The 19,968-nt window shown below is 47.6% G+C and overlaps 2 protein-coding genes across 2 annotated transcripts in view; one reads left to right on the forward strand and one right to left on the reverse strand.

The window, feature by feature from the left end:
- LOC140395766 (uncharacterized) overlaps positions 1-14,997 on the forward strand; it is an 80,824-nt gene extending 65,827 nt beyond the window's left edge. The window contains exons 10-13 of the mRNA XM_072483922.1: positions 8,091-8,258; positions 8,879-9,050; positions 9,513-9,554; positions 11,354-14,997. Coding sequence (XP_072340023.1) covers positions 8,091-8,258; positions 8,879-9,050; positions 9,513-9,554; positions 11,354-11,461 — 490 coding nt within the window. The 3' untranslated portion in view covers positions 11,462-14,997. The remainder of the gene's footprint in view (positions 1-8,090; positions 8,259-8,878; positions 9,051-9,512; positions 9,555-11,353) is intronic.
- tm6sf2b (transmembrane 6 superfamily member 2b) overlaps positions 14,494-19,968 on the reverse strand; it is a 31,328-nt gene continuing 25,853 nt past the window's right edge. The window contains exons 9-10 of the mRNA XM_072482358.1: positions 18,800-18,919; positions 14,494-17,171 (exon numbers count right to left, since the gene is read on the reverse strand). Of these exons, the coding sequence (XP_072338459.1) occupies positions 16,962-17,171; positions 18,800-18,919 (330 nt within the window). The 3' untranslated portion in view covers positions 14,494-16,961. The remainder of the gene's footprint in view (positions 17,172-18,799; positions 18,920-19,968) is intronic.

Consider the following 19,968-nt stretch of genomic DNA (forward strand, 5'->3'; position numbering starts at 1 on the left):
GCTCTTCTGTTCATCTGCCACCAGATGGAGCTTTCATCTCCTTGTGAGATTACTGGTTAAACATAGGTTTATTCTCCTTTGTCTGAGCTCTACACCGGAACTCTGGCTGAACTTTAAGGAATATTCTCAGTTTAAGCTTCAATTTTGAGTTCTTCCCAACCCCTTATACACAGTTCGAAGTTTACTGACATTTGAGAAAATTGCTTCCACTTTCACATTCAAGATCTCTTTCCCAGTTCTTTTAAAAAAAAAAAATATAGAGTACCCAATTATTAATTTTTTCCAATTGAGGGGCAATTTTCTGTGGCCAATCCACCTACCTGCACATCTTTGGGCTGTGGGGTGAGACTCACGCAGACACGGGGAAAATGTGCAAACTCCCCACGGACAGGGAGCCGGGATCGAACCTGGGTCTACAGCTAACCACGGTCGACGCCACCATGTCGCCCCAACTCTTTCCCAGTTCTGATGGCTGTCTGTGTCCCGTTAAACAAGAAAGTCTTCACCAATTTGGTTAGAATGCGTCTTAAAATCATCTGGCAGAGAGAGAGAAGGAGCGAGAGATTATTGAGGTTCCCTACTAGCTGAACAAAAGATAGAACTCTCCAGAAGACCCGCCTTCTTTCCTGAAGGTTTCTGACTGGCTTCACCAACCACAGGCAACGATAGGAGCTGGCTGAGAATCCTATATACGCCGATTAGCTGCTTGCCAAGTCTATCGAACAACATCACAGGTTCTGCCACAGAACCTAGAGGGGACATCGTAGCCTGGCCCAACAGGACAGGGGTATTCTAGCTTTGCCTAAAATCTGTAGTTAACGTCACCCTGAAGTACTGTTGCTTCACAGCGCCAAGGACCCGGGTTCGATTCCCGCCTTGGGTCACTGTCTGTGCGGAGTCTGCACGTTCTCCCCGAGTCTGCGTGGGTTTCCTCCGGGCGCTCTGGTTTCCTCCCACAATTCCAGAAAGACGTGCTTGTTAGGTAATTTGGACGTTCTGAATTCTCCCTCTGTGTACCCGAGCAGGCACTGGAATTTGGCGACTAGGAGGTTTTCACAGTAACTTCATTGCAGTGTTAATGTCAGCCTACTTGTGACAATAATAAAGATTATTATTATAAATGGAGCAGTAAGATTGCAACAGCTAACCAGAAGACTGTAGATCAAGTCAGGAGGCAGCAGGATGGGGATAAAAAGAGGAGACACAGGACCGACAAAAGGTTTTATAACTATATCCAAACAACTGTGAGCAAGCAACACATCTGCAATAAACCCTGACAACTGGTTAAGCAACCTACGTTTGTCTATGTTGTGAATAAAAGTAGAAACCCTGAAAATATAACAGAAAACAATCACAGCTTCTCCAGTCTCTACTCATTAACTGAAGTCTCTCATCCCTAGTCCCATTCTGGTAAATCTCCTCCGCACCCTCTCCAATGCTCGGGCATCCATCCTAATGTGCCCTGTCCAGAATCGAACGCAATCCTCCAGTTGGGGCCTGACCAGCATTTTCTAAAGGTTTAGGGGTGCGGGCGCTGGGCACCGCTCCCTATGGCCCCAGGGAAGTATTCGGTGAGTCCGGTGCTGGTAGCGACGCTGAAGATTTGGAGGCAGTTTCGGCAGAATTTTAGGTTGTGAGCAGATCCGGGGGGGGGGGGATGACTATCGGGGAATATCACGGCTTTGAGCCGGGCAGGATGGATGCGAGGTTCCGAGGATGGGAGGAGAAGGGAATTAGGAGAGGAAGATATTTGTTTCTGGGAGAGTGGTTTGTGAGCTTGGAGGAGCTGAATGAGAAGTTTTTGGGGGGGAGGGGGGGCGCGGGGGGGGGGGGGGGGGGTTCCGGTACATGCGGGTGAGGGACTTTGTGAGGAAGGTCTTCCCAACCATTCTGATAGCGCCTGCCTCCTCCTTGCTGGAGGCGGTGCTGTCAGCGGAGGGATTGGAGAGGGGGCGTCGTCTCGGTGATTAACGGGAGGATTTTGGAGGGGGTTAAGGTGAAATGGGAGGAAGAGCTGGGGGCGGCACTGGAGGAGGGGCACTGTGAGGTGCGGCAGAGGTACTTTGTACACGAGTCTGGGGCTGATACAGCTGAAGTTAGTGTACAGGGCGCACCTGACAGTCTAGGATGAGCCGGCTGTTCAAGGGGTTTGCAGGATGTCTGTGAGCGATGTGGGAGGGGCCCTGTGAATCATGTACATACGTTTTAGTCCTGTCCGAAGCTGGAAAGGTTTTGGAGATGGTGTTCAGCACCACTTCAGGGGTTTTACATGTGGACGTGGAGCCCGGTCCCCTAGAACCCATATTTGGGGTGTCAGATGAGCCGGAGCTGCGGGTGTGGGGGGGGGGGCGGGGGGCTGGGGGGGGGGGGGGGGGGGGGGGTGGGGGGGTAGATGTTTTAGCCTTTACCTCCCTAATTGCTCACAGGCGGGTCTTGTTAGGGGATGAGGGTCTGCTCCTCCACCTGTGTCTCAGTGTGGCGGGGGGAGGGTGGGGCAGGGGGGGTCCTGTTGGAGTTCTGAGACCTGCAGAAAGTGAAATTTGCTCCAAGTGGGGGTTGAGAGATGGGTTCTGCACGAGCTGGAGTTTGTTCATTCTGCATTTTGGAGAGTTGGTTACCGTTGACTGCTGAGGGAGGGGGAGGGAGGGAAGGGGAGGTATGGGTGGCTGGGGGGGGGTTAATGTGTTGCGTGGGTTTGTTATTGTTGTAAAATGTTAAAATGTTGAAAATTTGGAATAAAAATACTTTTTAAAAAAACATCAAAAAGAACCGTAGTCTCAACACTGCCCCTTGGGGAGGTGTGGGTGATTAACCAGCTGCAGTTACAATTTGGTGATACAATGACATTACATTAGAAGATGATTAAGATATAAAAAGATTCAAGAGCTCCTGGGGACTTTCGAGCTCAGCTTGCTGGGGCTAGAGTAAGCAGTCAAGGGGACGCACTTGCAAGCTCCTGAAGGGGTCTTTGGTACGTGAGCCTGTTGGTGCCTTGATATCGTGTACGCTTAATAGGAGGGTTTGCGGTTTGTTAACTAATTGACTTGATTAATAAAGAAGATTTGACAGATGCCCCAATGATTCTTCAAATTAATATTCGAGTTAGAGAATGTATGATAATATCCTAATGCCAACTAGTTATAATTTATATCAATGAAAGCAAAATACTGTGAATGCTGGTAATCTGAAAGAAAAACAGAAAATGCTGGATAAACTCAGCAGGTCTGGTAGCATCTATGGAGAGAACCTCCCCTCCCCCTTCACCCCCCCCCCCCCCCCCACACACACACACACACACACACAACAGCCAAGTGACCAGATCCTTAAAGTGCAATATGAACGGTCGATATCTACGATAGAACCCATCGATCAACCCCTTCATCGTGTACTTGACCTTCTCATCCAATCACGCAGCCACGCAGTAGTGGCGCTAGGTGGTGCCGTCTGTCTCCAACTCAGCAAAATCCACCGCTGGGCCAGCAATATGGCGAATGCCAGTGCATCCACTCATGCGCCTCCTCCCCCCGTCCTCAGCTCCGGCAGGTCTGACACCCCAAATACAGCTACTACTAATAATAATCTTTATTGTCACAAGTTACTGTGAAAATCCCATAGTCGCCACATTCTGGCACCTGTTTGGGTACACAGAGGAAGAGAGTCCAAGTTACCTAATAGCACGTCTTGTGGGAGGAACCCGGAGGAAACCCACGCAGACGCGGGGAGAACGTGCAGACTCCGCACAGACAGTGACCCAAGCTGGGAATCGAACCTGGGGCCCTGGCGCTGTGAAGTCATAGTGCTAACCACTGTACCACCGTGCTGCCCATAACAGGCGTGGCTCCAGATCCACATTCAGGATAGTCGATATGCTGCGACAAAAGGACCACCAAAAATCCACCAGCTTAGGGCAGGATCAAGACATGTGAGTGTGGTAAACAGACCCTCGCGAGCACCGCTCACACTTATCCCCGACCCTTCAACAAAATCGGCTCATCCTGGACCTAGTGAGGTGTGCCCTAAACACCACCTGTAGCTGAATCAAACTCCGCCTCACCCTCGTGCAGGGTGATGTCGCTTTCACCCCACGAAGGGCCTCACTCCACACCTCCTCCTCCAAAATGGGCTCCAACTCCTCCTCCCACCTAGCCTTCACTTGCTCTATCGAAACCCGTCCTTCCCCCATGATCCACATATATATTCCGGACATGCTTCCCTCCTCTGACCCCTCACAGGAGAGTATCCATTCCAGCAAGGTAGAGGCGGAGCCTCCCGGAATGTCGGAAATGCCCTGCGAACAAAATCCGGTACCTGAAAATACCTGAACGCATCTGACACCCCCCCCCCCCCAAAGACCTGCTCAACTCTTCCCAGCTGGCAAACAGCCCCCCAGAAACAAGTCCCTCATCCTCTCCAGCCCTTTGCCTTTCCACCGACCCTCCCCCGCCCCCCCCCCCCGCCAAATGTAGCGTCCAATTTCGCCGGCTCCGACAGATGGTTCCTACAAATTCAACCTTGATACTACCCTTAACTTAAAACACTGACAGAATTGCTACCATATGTTTAACGGGGATTCGGCAACCGGGTTCGGTGAATTTTCGCTACCAACCTCCCCCACCCCCCCTCCCCGCCTCTCCCTCTGTAGGACCCCCCCTTCGAATCTGTGGAGTTCTCCCCACCCATATGAAAGCCATTATGAGCCACTCCATCTCCCAAAAAAATGACTTTGGGACAAAAATTGGGAGACATTGAAACAACATCACGAATCGCAGCAAAATATTCATCTCAATACTTTGAATGCCCCGCTCAACGACAATGAGAGACTGTTCCCACCTCTGTAGATCCGCTCTAACCCTACTTACCAAATTTAACTTGCGAAGTTGCCCCAGTCGTGGGCCACCTGGACCCCAAGTAATGAAAGCTAGTCCCAGCCTGATGGAACGGCAGCCCCTCCAACTCAGCTCCTCCCTTCAAAGGGTTAACCACAAAATCCCCGCTCTTCCCAATATTCAGTTTATACCCTGAAAAGGAGCCAAACCTCTTCAAAATTCCCATTCTATCCCCCATAGATGGCCCAGGATTCCTTACATACAGCAACAAACCATCCGCATATATGGACATCCTATTCTCTACATTCCCCCCACCCCCCTCACATTCCCTCTCCACTTATCCAAGGCCCTCAAGGCAATTGCCAACAGCTTCATCACCAACACGAACAAAAAAGGGGACATAGGACATGGTGTAAATTGGTACACTCGCAGACAGCGCTTCATATTACAGCCTAACCCATGAACGTCTCCAGAACCACGAACAGGTAGCACATTCAACCCTATTGAATGCCTTTTCTGCGTCCAGAGTCACAATTATCTCCGGGCCTGGCCCTAGTGCCGAAGTGAGAACCACATTTGTTATGGGCCAGGGTTTAGAGAATCCCAAAGTGTATCATGGAGTTCACCTGACCCACAACATTTACTAGATTATGGTGAGGGGAGCACACGGCGCACTCTACACGTGTGGTACAGCAGAAATGGAAAAGTATTTTTAAAGCAAAACAATGTTTATTCTATGAACTCAAGTCAACCTTTTTAAAACATACAGTGAACATCTTAGCAACCATTAATTCAAATACAACCCCCAAAGAGTACAACACTAAGTAATCCTTTAAGCTTTCCTTTTAACATCCATACGACTTAAAAACAAAACCTTTATCAGAAGCACATCAGGTTAAAGTCACTACTGAAAACATTTATAATTCTGAATTCACCAAATGATCAAGAGATAGTCTTTTGATGGCAGAGAGAACAGCAGTACCCCTACTTGGTCTGGCTTCAGCTCCAACACTGAAAACGAAACTAAAACACAGCCTTCAGCCTGCTCAAAAATGAAAGTAAAAAGCTGACAGACAGGCCAGCTCCACCCACTCTCTGACATCACTGCAGTAGTAAACACCCATTTCTTAAAGGTACTCTCACATGACACGTTAAGTAACTGCCTTACAGTAGCAGACATCTTTTTACTCTTCACAAATCCCACCTGATCTTCCGCCACTACCTCCGGGAGGCAGGATTCCAAACTCAACACCATACCCTTGGCCAAAAGTTTTGCATCCACATTAAGTAAAGAAATTGGCCGTTATGACCCACGCTCTGTGGGATCCTTGCCCTTCAGAAGGAGGGAGATGGACGCCTGCCCCAGCGTCTCCGGAAGACAACCCCATGCCAATGAGGCGTTAAACCTCCGCAGCACAAATGGGGCCCGCTAATTTGCAAAATTCTTAATTACACCGGGATCCCATCCGGCCTTCCCGTTTGCATCTTTCCCAAGGCCCTGCGACCCTCCTCGAACCCCATCGGCACCTCCAATTCTTCCCACAACTCCTCCCCCACCTGAGGGAACTCCACCATCCCCTGTTCATCCTCTGGCAGCCTCCGGCCTGTAGAGTCCTATCGAGGACCAAAACACCTCATTGACCTTTTCTGGGACAGAAACCAACTCCCCCCCCCCCCCCCCCCCCCCCGGCTCGCGTACCTGCACAATCTCCCTGGCAGCCTTCTGCCGCCTTAACTAACAGGCGCTAACCTTCTCCCCACACTCATATAACATTCCCTTTAAGTGCTTCAGCTGACACCACCTGACCCGTGGATAGTCGGTCAAACTGCATTTGCAGTTTCTTCCTACGTGTCCAAAGCTCTGGTGTTGCGTCGTTCACATACCCAGAATCCCGTCCACCATCTCCTGACATTCCATTTTTAAAACTAATTTGCCCAATTCTTTTTTTTTCCAATTAAGGGACAATTTAGCGTGGCCAATCCACCTAACCTGCACATCTTTGGGTTATGGGGGTGAGACCCACGCAGACCACGGGGAGAATGTGCAAACTCCACACGGAGTTAGCACTGTTGCTTCACAGTTCCAGGGTCCCAGGTTCCATTTCCGGCTTGGGTCACTGTCTGTGCGGAGTCTGCACGCTTTCCACATCTCCTCCGGGTGCTCCGGTTTCCTCCCACAGTCTAAAGATGTGCAGGTCAGGTGGATTGGCCATGCCAAATCGCCTTTAGTGTCCAAAAAGGTTATGTAGGGTTACGGGGCTAGGTGGAGGTGTGGCCTTCAATAGGGTGCTCTTTCCAAGGGCTGGTGCAGACTCAGTGGGCCGAATGGCCTTCTGCACTGTAGATTCTATGATTGACAAAAGATTCTATGACACTCCTGCCTGGTCTCCCTGTCCATGTGTGACTTGTATGGGCTGATCTCCCTCTTAATCACCACTTTTAATGCCTCCTTCACTGTGGATGACGAGACCATCCCATTCTCGTTCCACCGCACATAGTCCTAGAGATCTTCGTGCAAAACCCAAGATTAGATAAAAGTCCCACATCTAAAGCCCCGTCTCCAACCTCAGGTCTGCCAAATGTGCGCGTGATCGGAGATGACCATAGCCGAATACGGCGCGCCCTTTGCCCTGGGGAGCAGGGTCCTACCCACAACAAAATAAATCGATCCTTGAATACACCCTGTGCACCGGCTATAAAAACAGGAACTCCCCCCCCCCCCCCCCCCCACCCCCAGTTGGTGTGTATTTAACTTCGGAATAGCAGCCAACAACCATCTCATGAGCATCACATTGTCCCAACTCGAAGCATACACGTTAACCAGCAGCATAGCCCTCCCCTCTAGAGTACCTGCAACAATCACATAACAACCCCCCCAGATCTGCCTCCACCACCCCCGTCTGAAAGCGAACCCTTCTGCTGACCAGAAACACCAGCCCCCCCTACCCTACTGTCAAACCCGGAGTGAAAGACTTGGTTCACCCAGGCCTCCCGCAACCTGACCAGGTAGGTTTCTTGCTGGAACACCACATGGGCCCCCAAACCCTTTAAATGGGAAAAAAACCTTTACCCTCCTCACAGGCCCCTCTCAAGCCTCGTACATTCCAGGTGATCAACCTTGTTTGGTGGGGTGGGGGTAGCAGGGGGGGTTCTACTAGTCAGAATCTTTACCCTGGGAAACATTACTTGTGTTTACGAAAAGCAGTGAGTGTTTTATTGTTTGTGATTGGTTGCCAAGTACCATCCTGCCTTCTACCCCTCAAGGAACTTCAGCTCCACTCCATCTGAAGAAACGGCAAAGAAGCCACCAGCCAATCGAAGGAAGAGAAGGAGGAGGCGGGGCAGGTCCGAGGTGCAAGAATCTCAATACGAGACCGATTACACAACAGGAGCGGAATCCTGCGATGACATGGATGATGAGGAATGGGACAGGTAGGCAGCAGATTCCTTCGATATTCCCAGTGCAGTAGCCACAAAGTAGCCTCTTAAACATCGGGCGGGATTCTGTGTGACCACACTTCAAAAAGCACCTCATTCGCTTTGACACAATTTAGGACATTGTGAGCTCATGAGAGGCGCAATGGAAATGCAAGTTCTTGCTTAAGAAAGCATCCCTCCTTGTATGTTCTTCCCGATATAAGAAGTTTGAGCACTTTCCAGGCAGGGGGTTCTTACCCAGATAAATAGCATCATTTCAATATCCAGGGTGGAGTTGCCAACTCTGGACATGTTCCTGGAGGAACTCTTGCCTCCGGTTTTGAATAGTGCCTGTGGAATCTGTAATACTCACCTGAGAGGTCAGGTGGGGCCTCGGTTTAGCGTCTCAGCTGAAGGATGGCACCTCTGACAGTGCAGCACTCCACTGGGACACCCTGGGGTTGTGAAAGGCACGACATGAATGCAAATTATTCATAATGTTGAGCCTTGCCCCCTCCCTTGTTTTGCCTTTGTCTTGTCTGTGCTAAAGATGCTGGGGGAGGGGGCAGAGGGGACGGGGGAGAGCGGCATTAGAATGGGTCATGTTCTAACCACGTTTTGTCTTGTCTTATCAGCTTGTACCCTCCCATAGCCTCTGACCCCATACGGCAGGAATACAAGCGGGAATTCGATACCAATCATCGGGAATATAAACAGCTTTGTGCTGAAATGGATGAAACCAACAATCAGATTAATTTCCTGAGCAAGCGACTCGACGTTTTGACTGAGGATGACCCAACCTATCAGGTGCGGAGTGATTTGAATGGGAATAAAAGCAGAAAATGCTCCCTCATCCCAATGCAAGGTGATGGAAGTCGCCCGGAGGACTCCAATTTAAACACTGTAACTTTGGATCCTCTGGGAACCTCAACGATCCAATCCCAACCCCAAGCCACTCGGCCCGCATATTCTCATATTTCCTCTTGCTCCTTTGCCCCGGTTTGAAACCTCTGAGTTTGGAAAGGAGACGATGTGAGTGCTGCTGCTTTGTTGGGGCTAATTCTGAATTCAGGTCACAGAGATCTGCTTATTTCAGCACTTCAAGGTAAAATGCAGATCACCAAGCCCCCCAGCACCACCTGCCCCCCCCCCACCATACCGCAGATCGCGGCATCATTCATCCATTCACAAAATCACTGCACTGCCACGTAGAGTTTTAGAACAGTCCATTGTCCACTCTGTTTCAGTGCTTGCTTTGTTTTGTTTCAGGGAGTTGCTGAGGAATACAACAGATTAAAGGACTTCAAGAAGGTCAGTGCGTCTCTCGTAGATATTTCATTCATTGCCATGCGATACTCGAAATGCTGCAGATGCTGGAAATCGGGAATCAAAGCAGATAAAGCTGGTCCGGCAGCATCTGTGGAGAGAGAAACAGAATTTAAGGGCGCGATCGAACAAGCACGCTGTGGCCGAAAGGCAGCGCGCCGCGGGGCAATGTGGCCAAGAGAAGCTGGGAGACCCCCGCTCCCGGGATCTACCCGGCTCGCAATGCCTTCAAGATCTAACGCGTCGGAGGCTCCAGAGATCGGGACACCTTTTAAAAATGATGCACCGATCTCTCGCGACACCACACATAGCCGCGTTTACTGTGCTGACGATCTCCGCTCGCCGGAACTCGGCCGCACATTCCCCACTGAGGCCCCCTGTCTAACCCGAGTTGTGTTAGCGCCGGGACAAACGCGGCTAAAAGCGCTGGCTATCGGACTTTGTTCTCATTTAATGAAACAGCGGTCAACGTTTCAGAACAAGCACATTTCTCCACAACTGAGAATGGAGTTCTGATTAAAAAGTCACAGGACTGAAACAATAACTTGTTTCTCTGTCGCACAGATGCTGCAAGATCTACTGAGCATCTCCAGCATTTTCTGCTTTTATTCCCATTCAAATCACTGTTGATTATTCAGTCTGCAGTGTACATCCAATAATATTCCTAATAAATAAACTCCCCAGCAGGTGGCGCAATGTGATGATGAACGCAGTCGATCAGGCACCTTCTGGTTTGATGGTGTATGTGTGCTGAGCCACTTGGGCTGTGTACCTAACCCCGTGCTGTACCTGTCCTGGGAGTGTTTGATGGGGACAGTGTAGTGGGAGCTTTACTCTGTATGTAATCCCATGCTGCACCTGTCCTAGGAGTGTTTGATGGGGACAGTGTAGAGGGAGCTTTACTCTGTATCTAACCCCGTGCTGTACCTGTCCTGGGAGTGTTTGATGGGGACAGTGGAGAGGGAGCTTTACTCTGTATCTAACCCCGTGCTGTACCTGTCCTGGGAGTGTTTGATGGGGACAGTGTAGTGGGAGCTTTACTCTGTATCTAACCCCGTGCTGTACCTGTCCTGGGAGTGTTTGATTGGGACAGTGTTGAAGGAGCTTTACTCTGTATCTATGCCTGTGGAAGTAGTTGAGTCGGAAACATTCGGGACCTTCAAGCGGCTATTGGATAGGTACATGGATTACGGTAGTATGCTGGGGTGTAAATTGATTTGTTCTTAATCTAGGACAAACGTTCGGCACAACATCATGGGCCGAAGGGCCTGTTCTGTGCTGTATTTTCTATGTTCTGTAACCCCATGCTATGTCTGTCCTGGGAGTGTTTGATGGGGACAGTGTAGAGGGAGCTTTACTCTGTATCTAACCCCATGCTATGTCTGTCCTGGGAGTGTTTGATGGGGACAGTGTAGAGGGAGCTTTACTCTGTATCTAACCCCGTGCTGTACCTGTCCTGGGAGTGTTTGATGGGGACAGTGTAGAGGGAGGTTTACTCTGTATCTAACCCCGTGCTGTACCTGTCCTGGGAGTGTTTGATGGGGACAATGTAGAGGGAACTTTACTGTGTATCTAACCCCATGCTGTACCTGCCCTGGGAGTGTTTGATGGGGACATTAGGTGCCAGAAGTAGAAAGTACTTGATTCCCAATCGCTGATGCACCTTGCCTTCTTGCGTATTAAGCTGATTTTAAGGAGGAGAAACAAATATTGACAAAGAAGAATAGATTTGTGCACTGAGTTAGATTTTTCTTGATATGTTCTTATCTTTCCTGCTGTTCCAGACCTCTGAGTATCAAAGCAAGCGTCTGCAGAGCAAGCGATTGAAGAGCAAACTCTCCCGCATTAAGCAGATGGTCAGCGAGTATGACCGTCAGCGAGAGTACGTTTGAGAGGGGTCTCATCGTCCTTGAGCTTTTTCTGCCTTTTTCCCCTTCTGTCTTCATCCCCAACCTTATACACAGCCAACATCATGAAAACGAGAAAATGTCCTGCAGATTTCAGCAAAGATTCCAAACTCCAGTCATAAACTCTACCTGTGGGGCGATGTCCAGGAATAGAATGTTACAGCGTTCACAGTGAGCCTGAATTGAGGCCCAGACTTTGAACAGGGGAAGGCTGATACAAGCTGACTCCGTTCCTACAACTGTTTTTGTGACCATTTTACTCCAAATGCATGAGAATGAGAAATGTTTAAGTGGTATTCCATACATGGCCGACGGATAAACAGACAGATGACACTTGGTGAATAAAACATGGGAAAAGTCAACGCACAACTTCAATCACAGCTTTGAACCCATTGGAAGAATTAATCCACCAGTCATTATTCAACCCATGTCAACCAATACATGGGGAGAAATCAATCATTAAATCAAATTACTTGAGATCTTTCCTCTGCCTAGTTATGATGGCACCTTGAGTAAAACATCCCAAGTGACTTCACAGTGGCTTTATGAGGCATAGATGGACACCGGACCACCTGGGCAGATATATGACCAAATTCTGGATCACAGAGAGAGGTTTTAAAGAGGCATTTTGTTAAAAGGGGAGAGAAACATAGAGGTTTCGGAAGGGATTCCAAAGCTTAGCGGAAGGCGTGGCGGCCAAGAGTGTAGCGATGGAAATCGGGGATGCTCGAGAGGTCAAAATGAAAGGAGTCCAGAGACATCAGCGGGTGGTTGCTGGACTGGGAGTCAATAAAGTTTAGAAGCACAGGGGGATGGGTGATGTGAGTTAGAGCATAGGCAGCAGAGTTTTGGATGAGCTCAGTTTATATGTGGGGGTGGGGGGATGTTGGGAGGCGATTCAGGAGGGAATTTGAATAGTTTAATCTGAAGGTAACAGGGGGCAGTAATGAGGATTACAACAGCAGATGAAACAAGACAGGGTAGAGACGAACGATATCATGGGGGTGGAGATTGGTGGCCTTGAAATTCCGAGATTAAATGGGGTCATTAGTTTGACTTGGGGTTAAATAGGACGTGGAAGCTGTGACTAGCATAGAGGCCAGGGAGAGAGAGAATTGGAGGGGAGGGAGCTGAAAATGTGATGGGGGCCAAAGACCCAGGACTTTAGTTTTCCAGAGATTTAATTATTGGATGCGTGAGTGTTCATTATCCGGCCTTCAATCCATGAGCTGTGTTGATCCACGCCACACTCCATTCCTGTGGACGTTGGGACTCAGGTGATCATCATACAGGTGAAATAGCATGGACTGTGGAGAGGACTGCTTCTAATCAGTACCACAGTATGATCATTTCCTGTGTTAGGAGCTGCTCCTCAAATTTTTGCAATCAAAATAGCTTCACCGAAGCTTTCTGTACTGCCAATGATATGTATTTTGAAATTTTCTCATTGATTTTTCCAAGTTATGTTTTGCTCTTGACTGATCTCAATGCGACTAATCAATGAAATCTAGAATTTTAGAAATAATTACATATTTAATCGGTTAAAGAAATAGTGCAAAGCCAGAATAGGCCCACTTTGGAGCTTAGGCAGGTTCATAGATCATAGAATTTACAGTGCAGAAGGAGGCCATTCGACCCATCGAGTCTGCACCGGCTCTTGGAAAGAGCACCCTACCCAAGGTCAACATCTCCACCCTAACCCTACTAAGGGCAATTTTGGACACTAAGAGCAATTTTAGCATGGCCAATCCACCTAACCCGCACATCTTTGGACTGTGGGAGGAAACCGGAGCACCCAGAGGAAACACACGCACACACGGGGAGGATGTGCAGATTCCGCACAGACAGTGACCCAAGCCGGGAATCGAACCTGGGACCCTGGAGCTGTGAAGCAATTGTGCTATCCACTATGCTACCGTGCTGCCCACTTTGCCCACAGGTTGATCCTGTTTCCATTTATATATACTCTCTGATCAATGTTTGGCCTGGGCATATGGAAAGGGCAGTTTTTAGGTGAAAGAAATTCTAAATAGGAACACAGATCATTTAGTATTAGCAACCTGAACTGTGCAGGAATTAACAGGAACGATTCACACGGTCCCTAAAGGTCTGAGATATTGGCCTGGATTTCCTGGTCAACAGGCGATAATTGATTGGTGCAAACCATTCATTTACACTTAGACTAACTGGCAGACTCGCCTGCGGGTTTTGCACTAGGACGTGCCACAGAAGTGGCAAAGTGGTATTGTCGCTGACTAATAATCCAGAGACCCAGAGTCATGCTCTGAGGACCCGGGTTCCAATCCCACCGTGGCAGACGGTGAAATTTGAATTCAATAAAAAATTGGGAATTAAAAGTCTAATGATGACCATGAAACCATTGTCGTTTGTGGTTAAAAACCATCTGGTCACTAATGTGCACGAGGACAGCACAGTGGTTAGCACTGTTGCTTCACAGCAGCAGGTACCCGGGTTCGATTCCCGGCTTGGGTCACTGTCTGTGCGAAGTCTGCACGTTCTCCTCGTGTCTGCGTGGGTTTCCTCCGGGTGCTCCGGTTTCCTCCCACTAGTCCTGAAAGTGCTTGTTAGGCAAACTGCTCATTCTGAACTTTCTCTTTGTACTCAAACAGGCGCCGGAATGTGGCGACTAGGGGCTTTTCACAGTAACTTCATTGCAGCATTAATGTAAGACTACTTGTGACACTAATAAAGATTATTATTATGTCCTTTAAGGAAGGAAATCTGTCGTCCTCACATGGCCTGGCCTACATGTGACTCCAAATCCACAGCAATGGTTAACTCTTATAAGTCCTCAGGGAAGGGCAATAAATGCTGGCCCAGCCAGCAATGCCCAATGCCCACATCCCATGAACGAATGATAAAAAAGAACAGGGAGCCATTTTGGTGCAGTGCCCTGTACAATGATCTGGGACCTGAGTGAACATGGCAAGCAACTGTTTGTCTCTTAAACCAGACTTTAAAAATTGTTAATCAACAATTTAGAGACTAATCTGAAGTACTGTTAAATTATTTTTAATTCAATGTCAAAATCAGGTACAGAAAGCAAAATAAAGGGAAAGAAAAGTGGGATTAAGAGAGATGTTTTAAAAATCTCCAACAATGCTTAATATCTGAAGGAATGAGACTTTGTGTGTACAAATTAATTTCCAGTGCTGGACAGCTTGCTCTTTAATAATGGTGAACACAGATACCCTCAACCATACTTTGAGCACAGAATTTGGCCCAATTTTGAGATGTAAATCCATTTTGACACTCAGTCCCTGATATTGCTATGATGTGATTCCAAGGCTCAAGAGCTTTCTAAGGAGATGCCCTATGGTTTATTGCAATGCTTTGGCAATCCTATTACACGTTATTTGTGCAGCAACTACTCCCAATCATTGTAAAGTTATACTTTAATCCTGTTCTGCTTATTATGATTTTTTTTAAGGAAGTCTTTTATATTTTTGAATAAATTGCATCTTAAATATATTTAATATTAAGTTCGCTCAGCAGCAGTGGCATTGACTTAAAGCTCAGTCATTATTTTTAATCGCCCCAGTGTGTTTATCAAGTCATAAACTGAGTCAAATAATAGAATCACAGAGTGCTGCAACACAAAAGCCCACCATGCATGTGACAATTCTTTGAAAGAGATATCAAATTAGCCGCCCTCTCCCTGCTCTGCAAGTTTTCCTTTTCAGATATTTGTCCACTTCCCTTTTGGAAAGCTACTATTGGCTTCCTCCGTCTTTCAGGCAGCACATTCTGGATTGCAACAACTCACTGGATAAAACAAAATTCTACATCATTCCAAGTTCTTTTGCCAATAATCTTAAGTCTAGCTCCTTTGGTTACTGATTCTTCTGCCAGTGGAAACATTTCCACCTTATTTACTCTTATCAAAGCACCGTGTAATTTTATTAAGGTCAGAAATGTGGCCCAACACAATGCGACTGGTAGATGCCGGGAGATCCCTCTTCCGGGATCTACCCCGCTCGCCGTGCCTCGCGAGATCAAACGCGATCAGGTGGACATTGCAATGTGAATCTGGCCCATTGTGGGTGCAATCGCTTTCTGGCAAATCTGCATATTAGAGCTAGTCTCAATGTAATATGCATTCCCGAGATCTAACCAAGGCCTGGGATCTAATCTCTTTGCCTTGGGGAAACTTTGGCGAGTGCAGTTCAGTGCTGGGCTCCATAACTGGGGATCAGACTAATAGTACTCGTGGGGGTTTCCCAAGTGACTGGAGGCCCCACAGGTGGATGCCCTCTGGGCAGGGTATCCTGGTAGTGCCACCTGGGTGTCAGCAGCAGAGGGTGCAAGGCCCTGTCCACATCGGGGGGGGGGGGGGAGTGTTTCAGATTTCCACTCCTGTTTATACATCTCCAGGAACGTGTGCACCGAGAGCTGATAGCCCTGCCCCTGAACGGCCTTACTCAAACTTTTCCCATGCACTGCCAACTCCATCAAAATTCCAGTCGATGAGATTGTACAGGGGTTTATTAAAATATACATGACATGTCCATGAGTGACATTAATGCAGAAATATATTCCAAAATGCTTCACAAAGGGTGGGATTGGGGTTTGAGTAGAGAAAGGAAACATTATGTGAAAAGCAGCTTTGGAGAGAGTGTAAAATGGATGGTTGGAGATTGGCAAATTAGTTTATATACACCAATCTAAAACAAAACTGACAACTGGATGGAGTATATTAAAAAAATCAGATGACGGAATTTGCATTTTTGTAGGACCTTATAGTGATTAGCACTGTAGCCTCACGGCGCCGAGGTCCCAGGTTCGATCCTGGCTCTGGGTCACTGGCCGTGTGGAGTTTGCACATTCTCCCCGTGTTTGCGTGGGTTTCGCCCCCACAACCCAAAGATGTGCAGGGTAGATGGATTGGCCACGCTAAATTGCCCCTTAATTGGAAAAAATGAATTGGGTACTCTTAACATTTTTTTTTTAAATGCAGGACCTTTATGAACACAGGACATTCCAAAGCATTTTACAACCAAAAGAAATAAATTTTTTGACATGTGGTCACTGTTGTAATGTAGGAAGTGCGGCAGCCAATTTATGAAAGGCAAGATCCCACACACAATGTGGTAATGACTGAAGAATCTGTTTTAGTGATGTCGGTGGGTAAATATTGGCCAGAACATCGAGTTTAACTCTTATCCATCTTCGAAATACCGACCATGGTATCTTTTACATCCACCTGATAGGGCAGACAGGGCCTTGGTTTAAGGTTTCATCCAAAGGTTGGCACCACTGACAGTGTAGTATTTGCTCAGTACTGCACTGAAGGATCAGCTCCAGTCTCTGGAGTGAGGTTTGGACCCACAGCCTCCCGACTCACGGGTGAGAGTTCCATCCACTAGGCTATGGTTGACAACCTCATTTAACATCATTTTAATTATTTTAACAGCACCAACGGTTCGAGCTCCCCCTCAGCTTTTGCTTCACTTGGCCCGTGCTCTTAGTTGACTTTCTTCTCCAACTCCTCGTAATTTATGGGCATGCCTTTCAGAAAGAAGTTGGAGCAAGTGACGCAGCGAACTGCCAGGAGCTGAGCACCAAGAGCGAAGAGGATGTTGGTACAGAGGAAGGATGATACGACATCCTGTGGGACACGATATGTGAAGGCAGTACGTGGGTGTAGCGATGCGCCAATGTGGGAAAATTGCGCCTGGAGGTAGAGAGAAGAAAATTAAAAAGGCATTAAAATATCAAAAAAATATTGAGGTCTTTCCCCAGTACCACACAACAACAACTTGCATTTATATAGTAGCTTGAACTTGGTAAAAATATTCTTCGGCAGCACACAGGAGGATGAGGAAGAATTTCTTCTCTCAAGGAGGGGCAATTCTTTGGAATTCTTTACCCCAGGGAGCTGTGGAGGCCGAGTCCTTGACAGTGTTCAACGCTGAGATCGATAGGTTTTTACTCAGGAGGGGAATTAAGGATTATGGAGATAGGGGGTGGAAAGTAGACTTAGTGAGTATTAGAACAGCCATGATCTTATTAAATGGTAGAACAGGTTCAAAGAGCTGAATGGCCCACTCCTATCACTATTTCTCATGGTCTTAAAGCTAACACTGAGTCACATAGATAATATTAGGACAGATTGGTCAAAGAGAAAGGTTTTAAGCACTGTCTTAAAGGGGGAAAGTGAGGAAGAGAGTGTGAGGGAGGAAATTCCAAAGCTTGTGGATCAGGCAGCTGAAGGCAGGGCCAACAATGGTGAGGCAGTTAAAACTGGGGACATGGAGGGCAGCACGGTGGCGCAGGTTTAGGGGCTAGTTTAGCACACTGGGCTAAATCGCTGGCTTTGAAAGCAGACCAAGGCAGGCCAGCAGCACGGTTCAATTCCCGTACCAGCCTCCCCGAACGGGCGCCGGAATGTGGCGACTAGGGGCTTTTCACAGTAACTTCATTTGAAGCCTACTTGTGACAATAAGCGATTTTCATTTCATTTCATTTCAGTGGTTAGCACTGCTGCCTCACGGCGCCGAGGTCCCAGGTTCGATCCCGGCTCTGGGTCACTGTCCATGTGGAGTTTGCACATTCTCCCCGTGTTTGTGTGGGTTTCGCCCCCACAACCCAAAGATGTGCAGGCTAGGTCGATTGGCCACACTAAATTGGCCCTTAATTGGAAAAATGAATTGGGTACTCTAAATTTATAAAAAATAAAAAAATAAAAAAAAACTGGGGACATGCAAGAGGCCAGAATTAGAGGAACATAGAAGTCTTAGGAATTGTAGAGCTGGAGAAGCTTGCGAAGATCGGGCGAGGCAAGATAACGGAGGGTTTTGAAAAAGGATGAAAACGTTAAAATCGAGGCATTGCAAGATGAGGAGTCAATGCAGGTTAGCTAGCACAGGGGGGATAGGGGAATGGGACTCGTGCTAATTAGGTTATGAGCAGCAGAACTTTGGATGAACTCAGGCAGGTTGCAAGATGGGATGCTGCCCAGGAGAGCATCGGAATAATTGTGTCTAGAGTTAACAATGGGATGGAGAGGGACGATGTTATGGAGATGGAAGTGGGCGCTCTTGATGATAGAAGTGTGTATTGGAAGCTCTGCTCAGAGTCAAATAGAAAGCCAAGATCGTAAATAGTCTTAATATAAGTTAACTTCATATAAGTTCCCTTTATAATGAGTCTGATTTTTAAAAAACCTTCCTGACTTTCATTTCCCACCTTTGGCCTTTCGAGTCTCTCTCGCTCCATGACTTTGCTGAACAGAACCCACTCCTTAATTTCATTCTCAACTTTCCAATAACATTGACTTTGAACACTACACCTGTGACTTACCTGGGCAATGGCTCCTGCAAACACCACGGTCAGATCGGGCATCCACTCACAACCGGGCTCAATCAGGCCATAGAGAGCCAGGCCAAAGAAGGGCACCAGGTAGAACATGTTGACCAGCATCTGAAAGAGAGAATTAATTTCAACCCATCGTTTAAAGAAACAACAGAACAACAGGCAGCGTGAGTGTGCCAGGAACTGACCTACAGGACATCAGTGTGTGTGTGTGTGTGTGTGTGTGTGAGTGAGTAAAAGTATGAGTGTGAGTAGGATTGTGAGTGTGAATGTGAGTTTGAGTGAGGAGTCAGAGAGTGGGCCAGATTTTGACTACCAAGACAGGTGGCACAGTCAGGAAATATCTTGACTCACTGGACCTGTCTCGCTATAAAGTGCACAATATTAGCTTGAGGGGACAGGTGCAGGACACAGTCGGACCTACTGATGTGGAAGCAGAATGTAGGTGGCCAGGAGGCCGGTTGAGTGTTAAGGTGGGCTGTTTAGAAGATCCCGCTTGATTCACTAGAACTTTGTCCCAGTTGTTATAGCGGCTGTTAGGCCCTCTAACCCTCACCTTCCCACTCACCCCCATTGACCCTCATACCCCCTATGCCAACCCATGCCCCTCACACCTCCCATTCTCCTCATATCCTCCATGCAAAATCAATGCCAAACCATACCTTTCACCTATACGCCATGGCCCATCATGCCCTCCTTGCCAACTCCTTAAGCACTCACCCAGTATCCACCATGGGCAGACCTTAGGAGCTGCGTGGCTATGAAAGGAAATAAACTTATTGCAATCTAATACACCTCTTACTCCCACATATTTGGCAATGAAAAAACACCCATTCATAAAATCCATTGAAAGCTTTTAAATCACGGGTAGATAATCTCTTATAAAAATAAATAAACCACTATTCGAACCCTACATCAAACCTTTAATAGCTCTTTAAGGTGTCAGTCAAACCATGAACTCAGAACCACTTGCTGACACGTTTGAAGCTTTTGAAATTCAGTCAAGCATCTATAATGATAGCCCTTGTGGAAATGTCAACAAAATGCTCTATTGAAACTGACCAGATGCTACTATTTTGTACCTTGTCTCTGTCAATCAAAGCAGTTCAGTAGAAGTTTTTCTAAAACCCTCACTGACCTTTTCTAAAAATTTAAAT

This window comes from Scyliorhinus torazame, chromosome 18 (assembly GCF_047496885.1).
Source record: "Scyliorhinus torazame isolate Kashiwa2021f chromosome 18, sScyTor2.1, whole genome shotgun sequence".
Classification (NCBI taxonomy): Eukaryota; Metazoa; Chordata; class Chondrichthyes; order Carcharhiniformes; family Scyliorhinidae; genus Scyliorhinus; species Scyliorhinus torazame.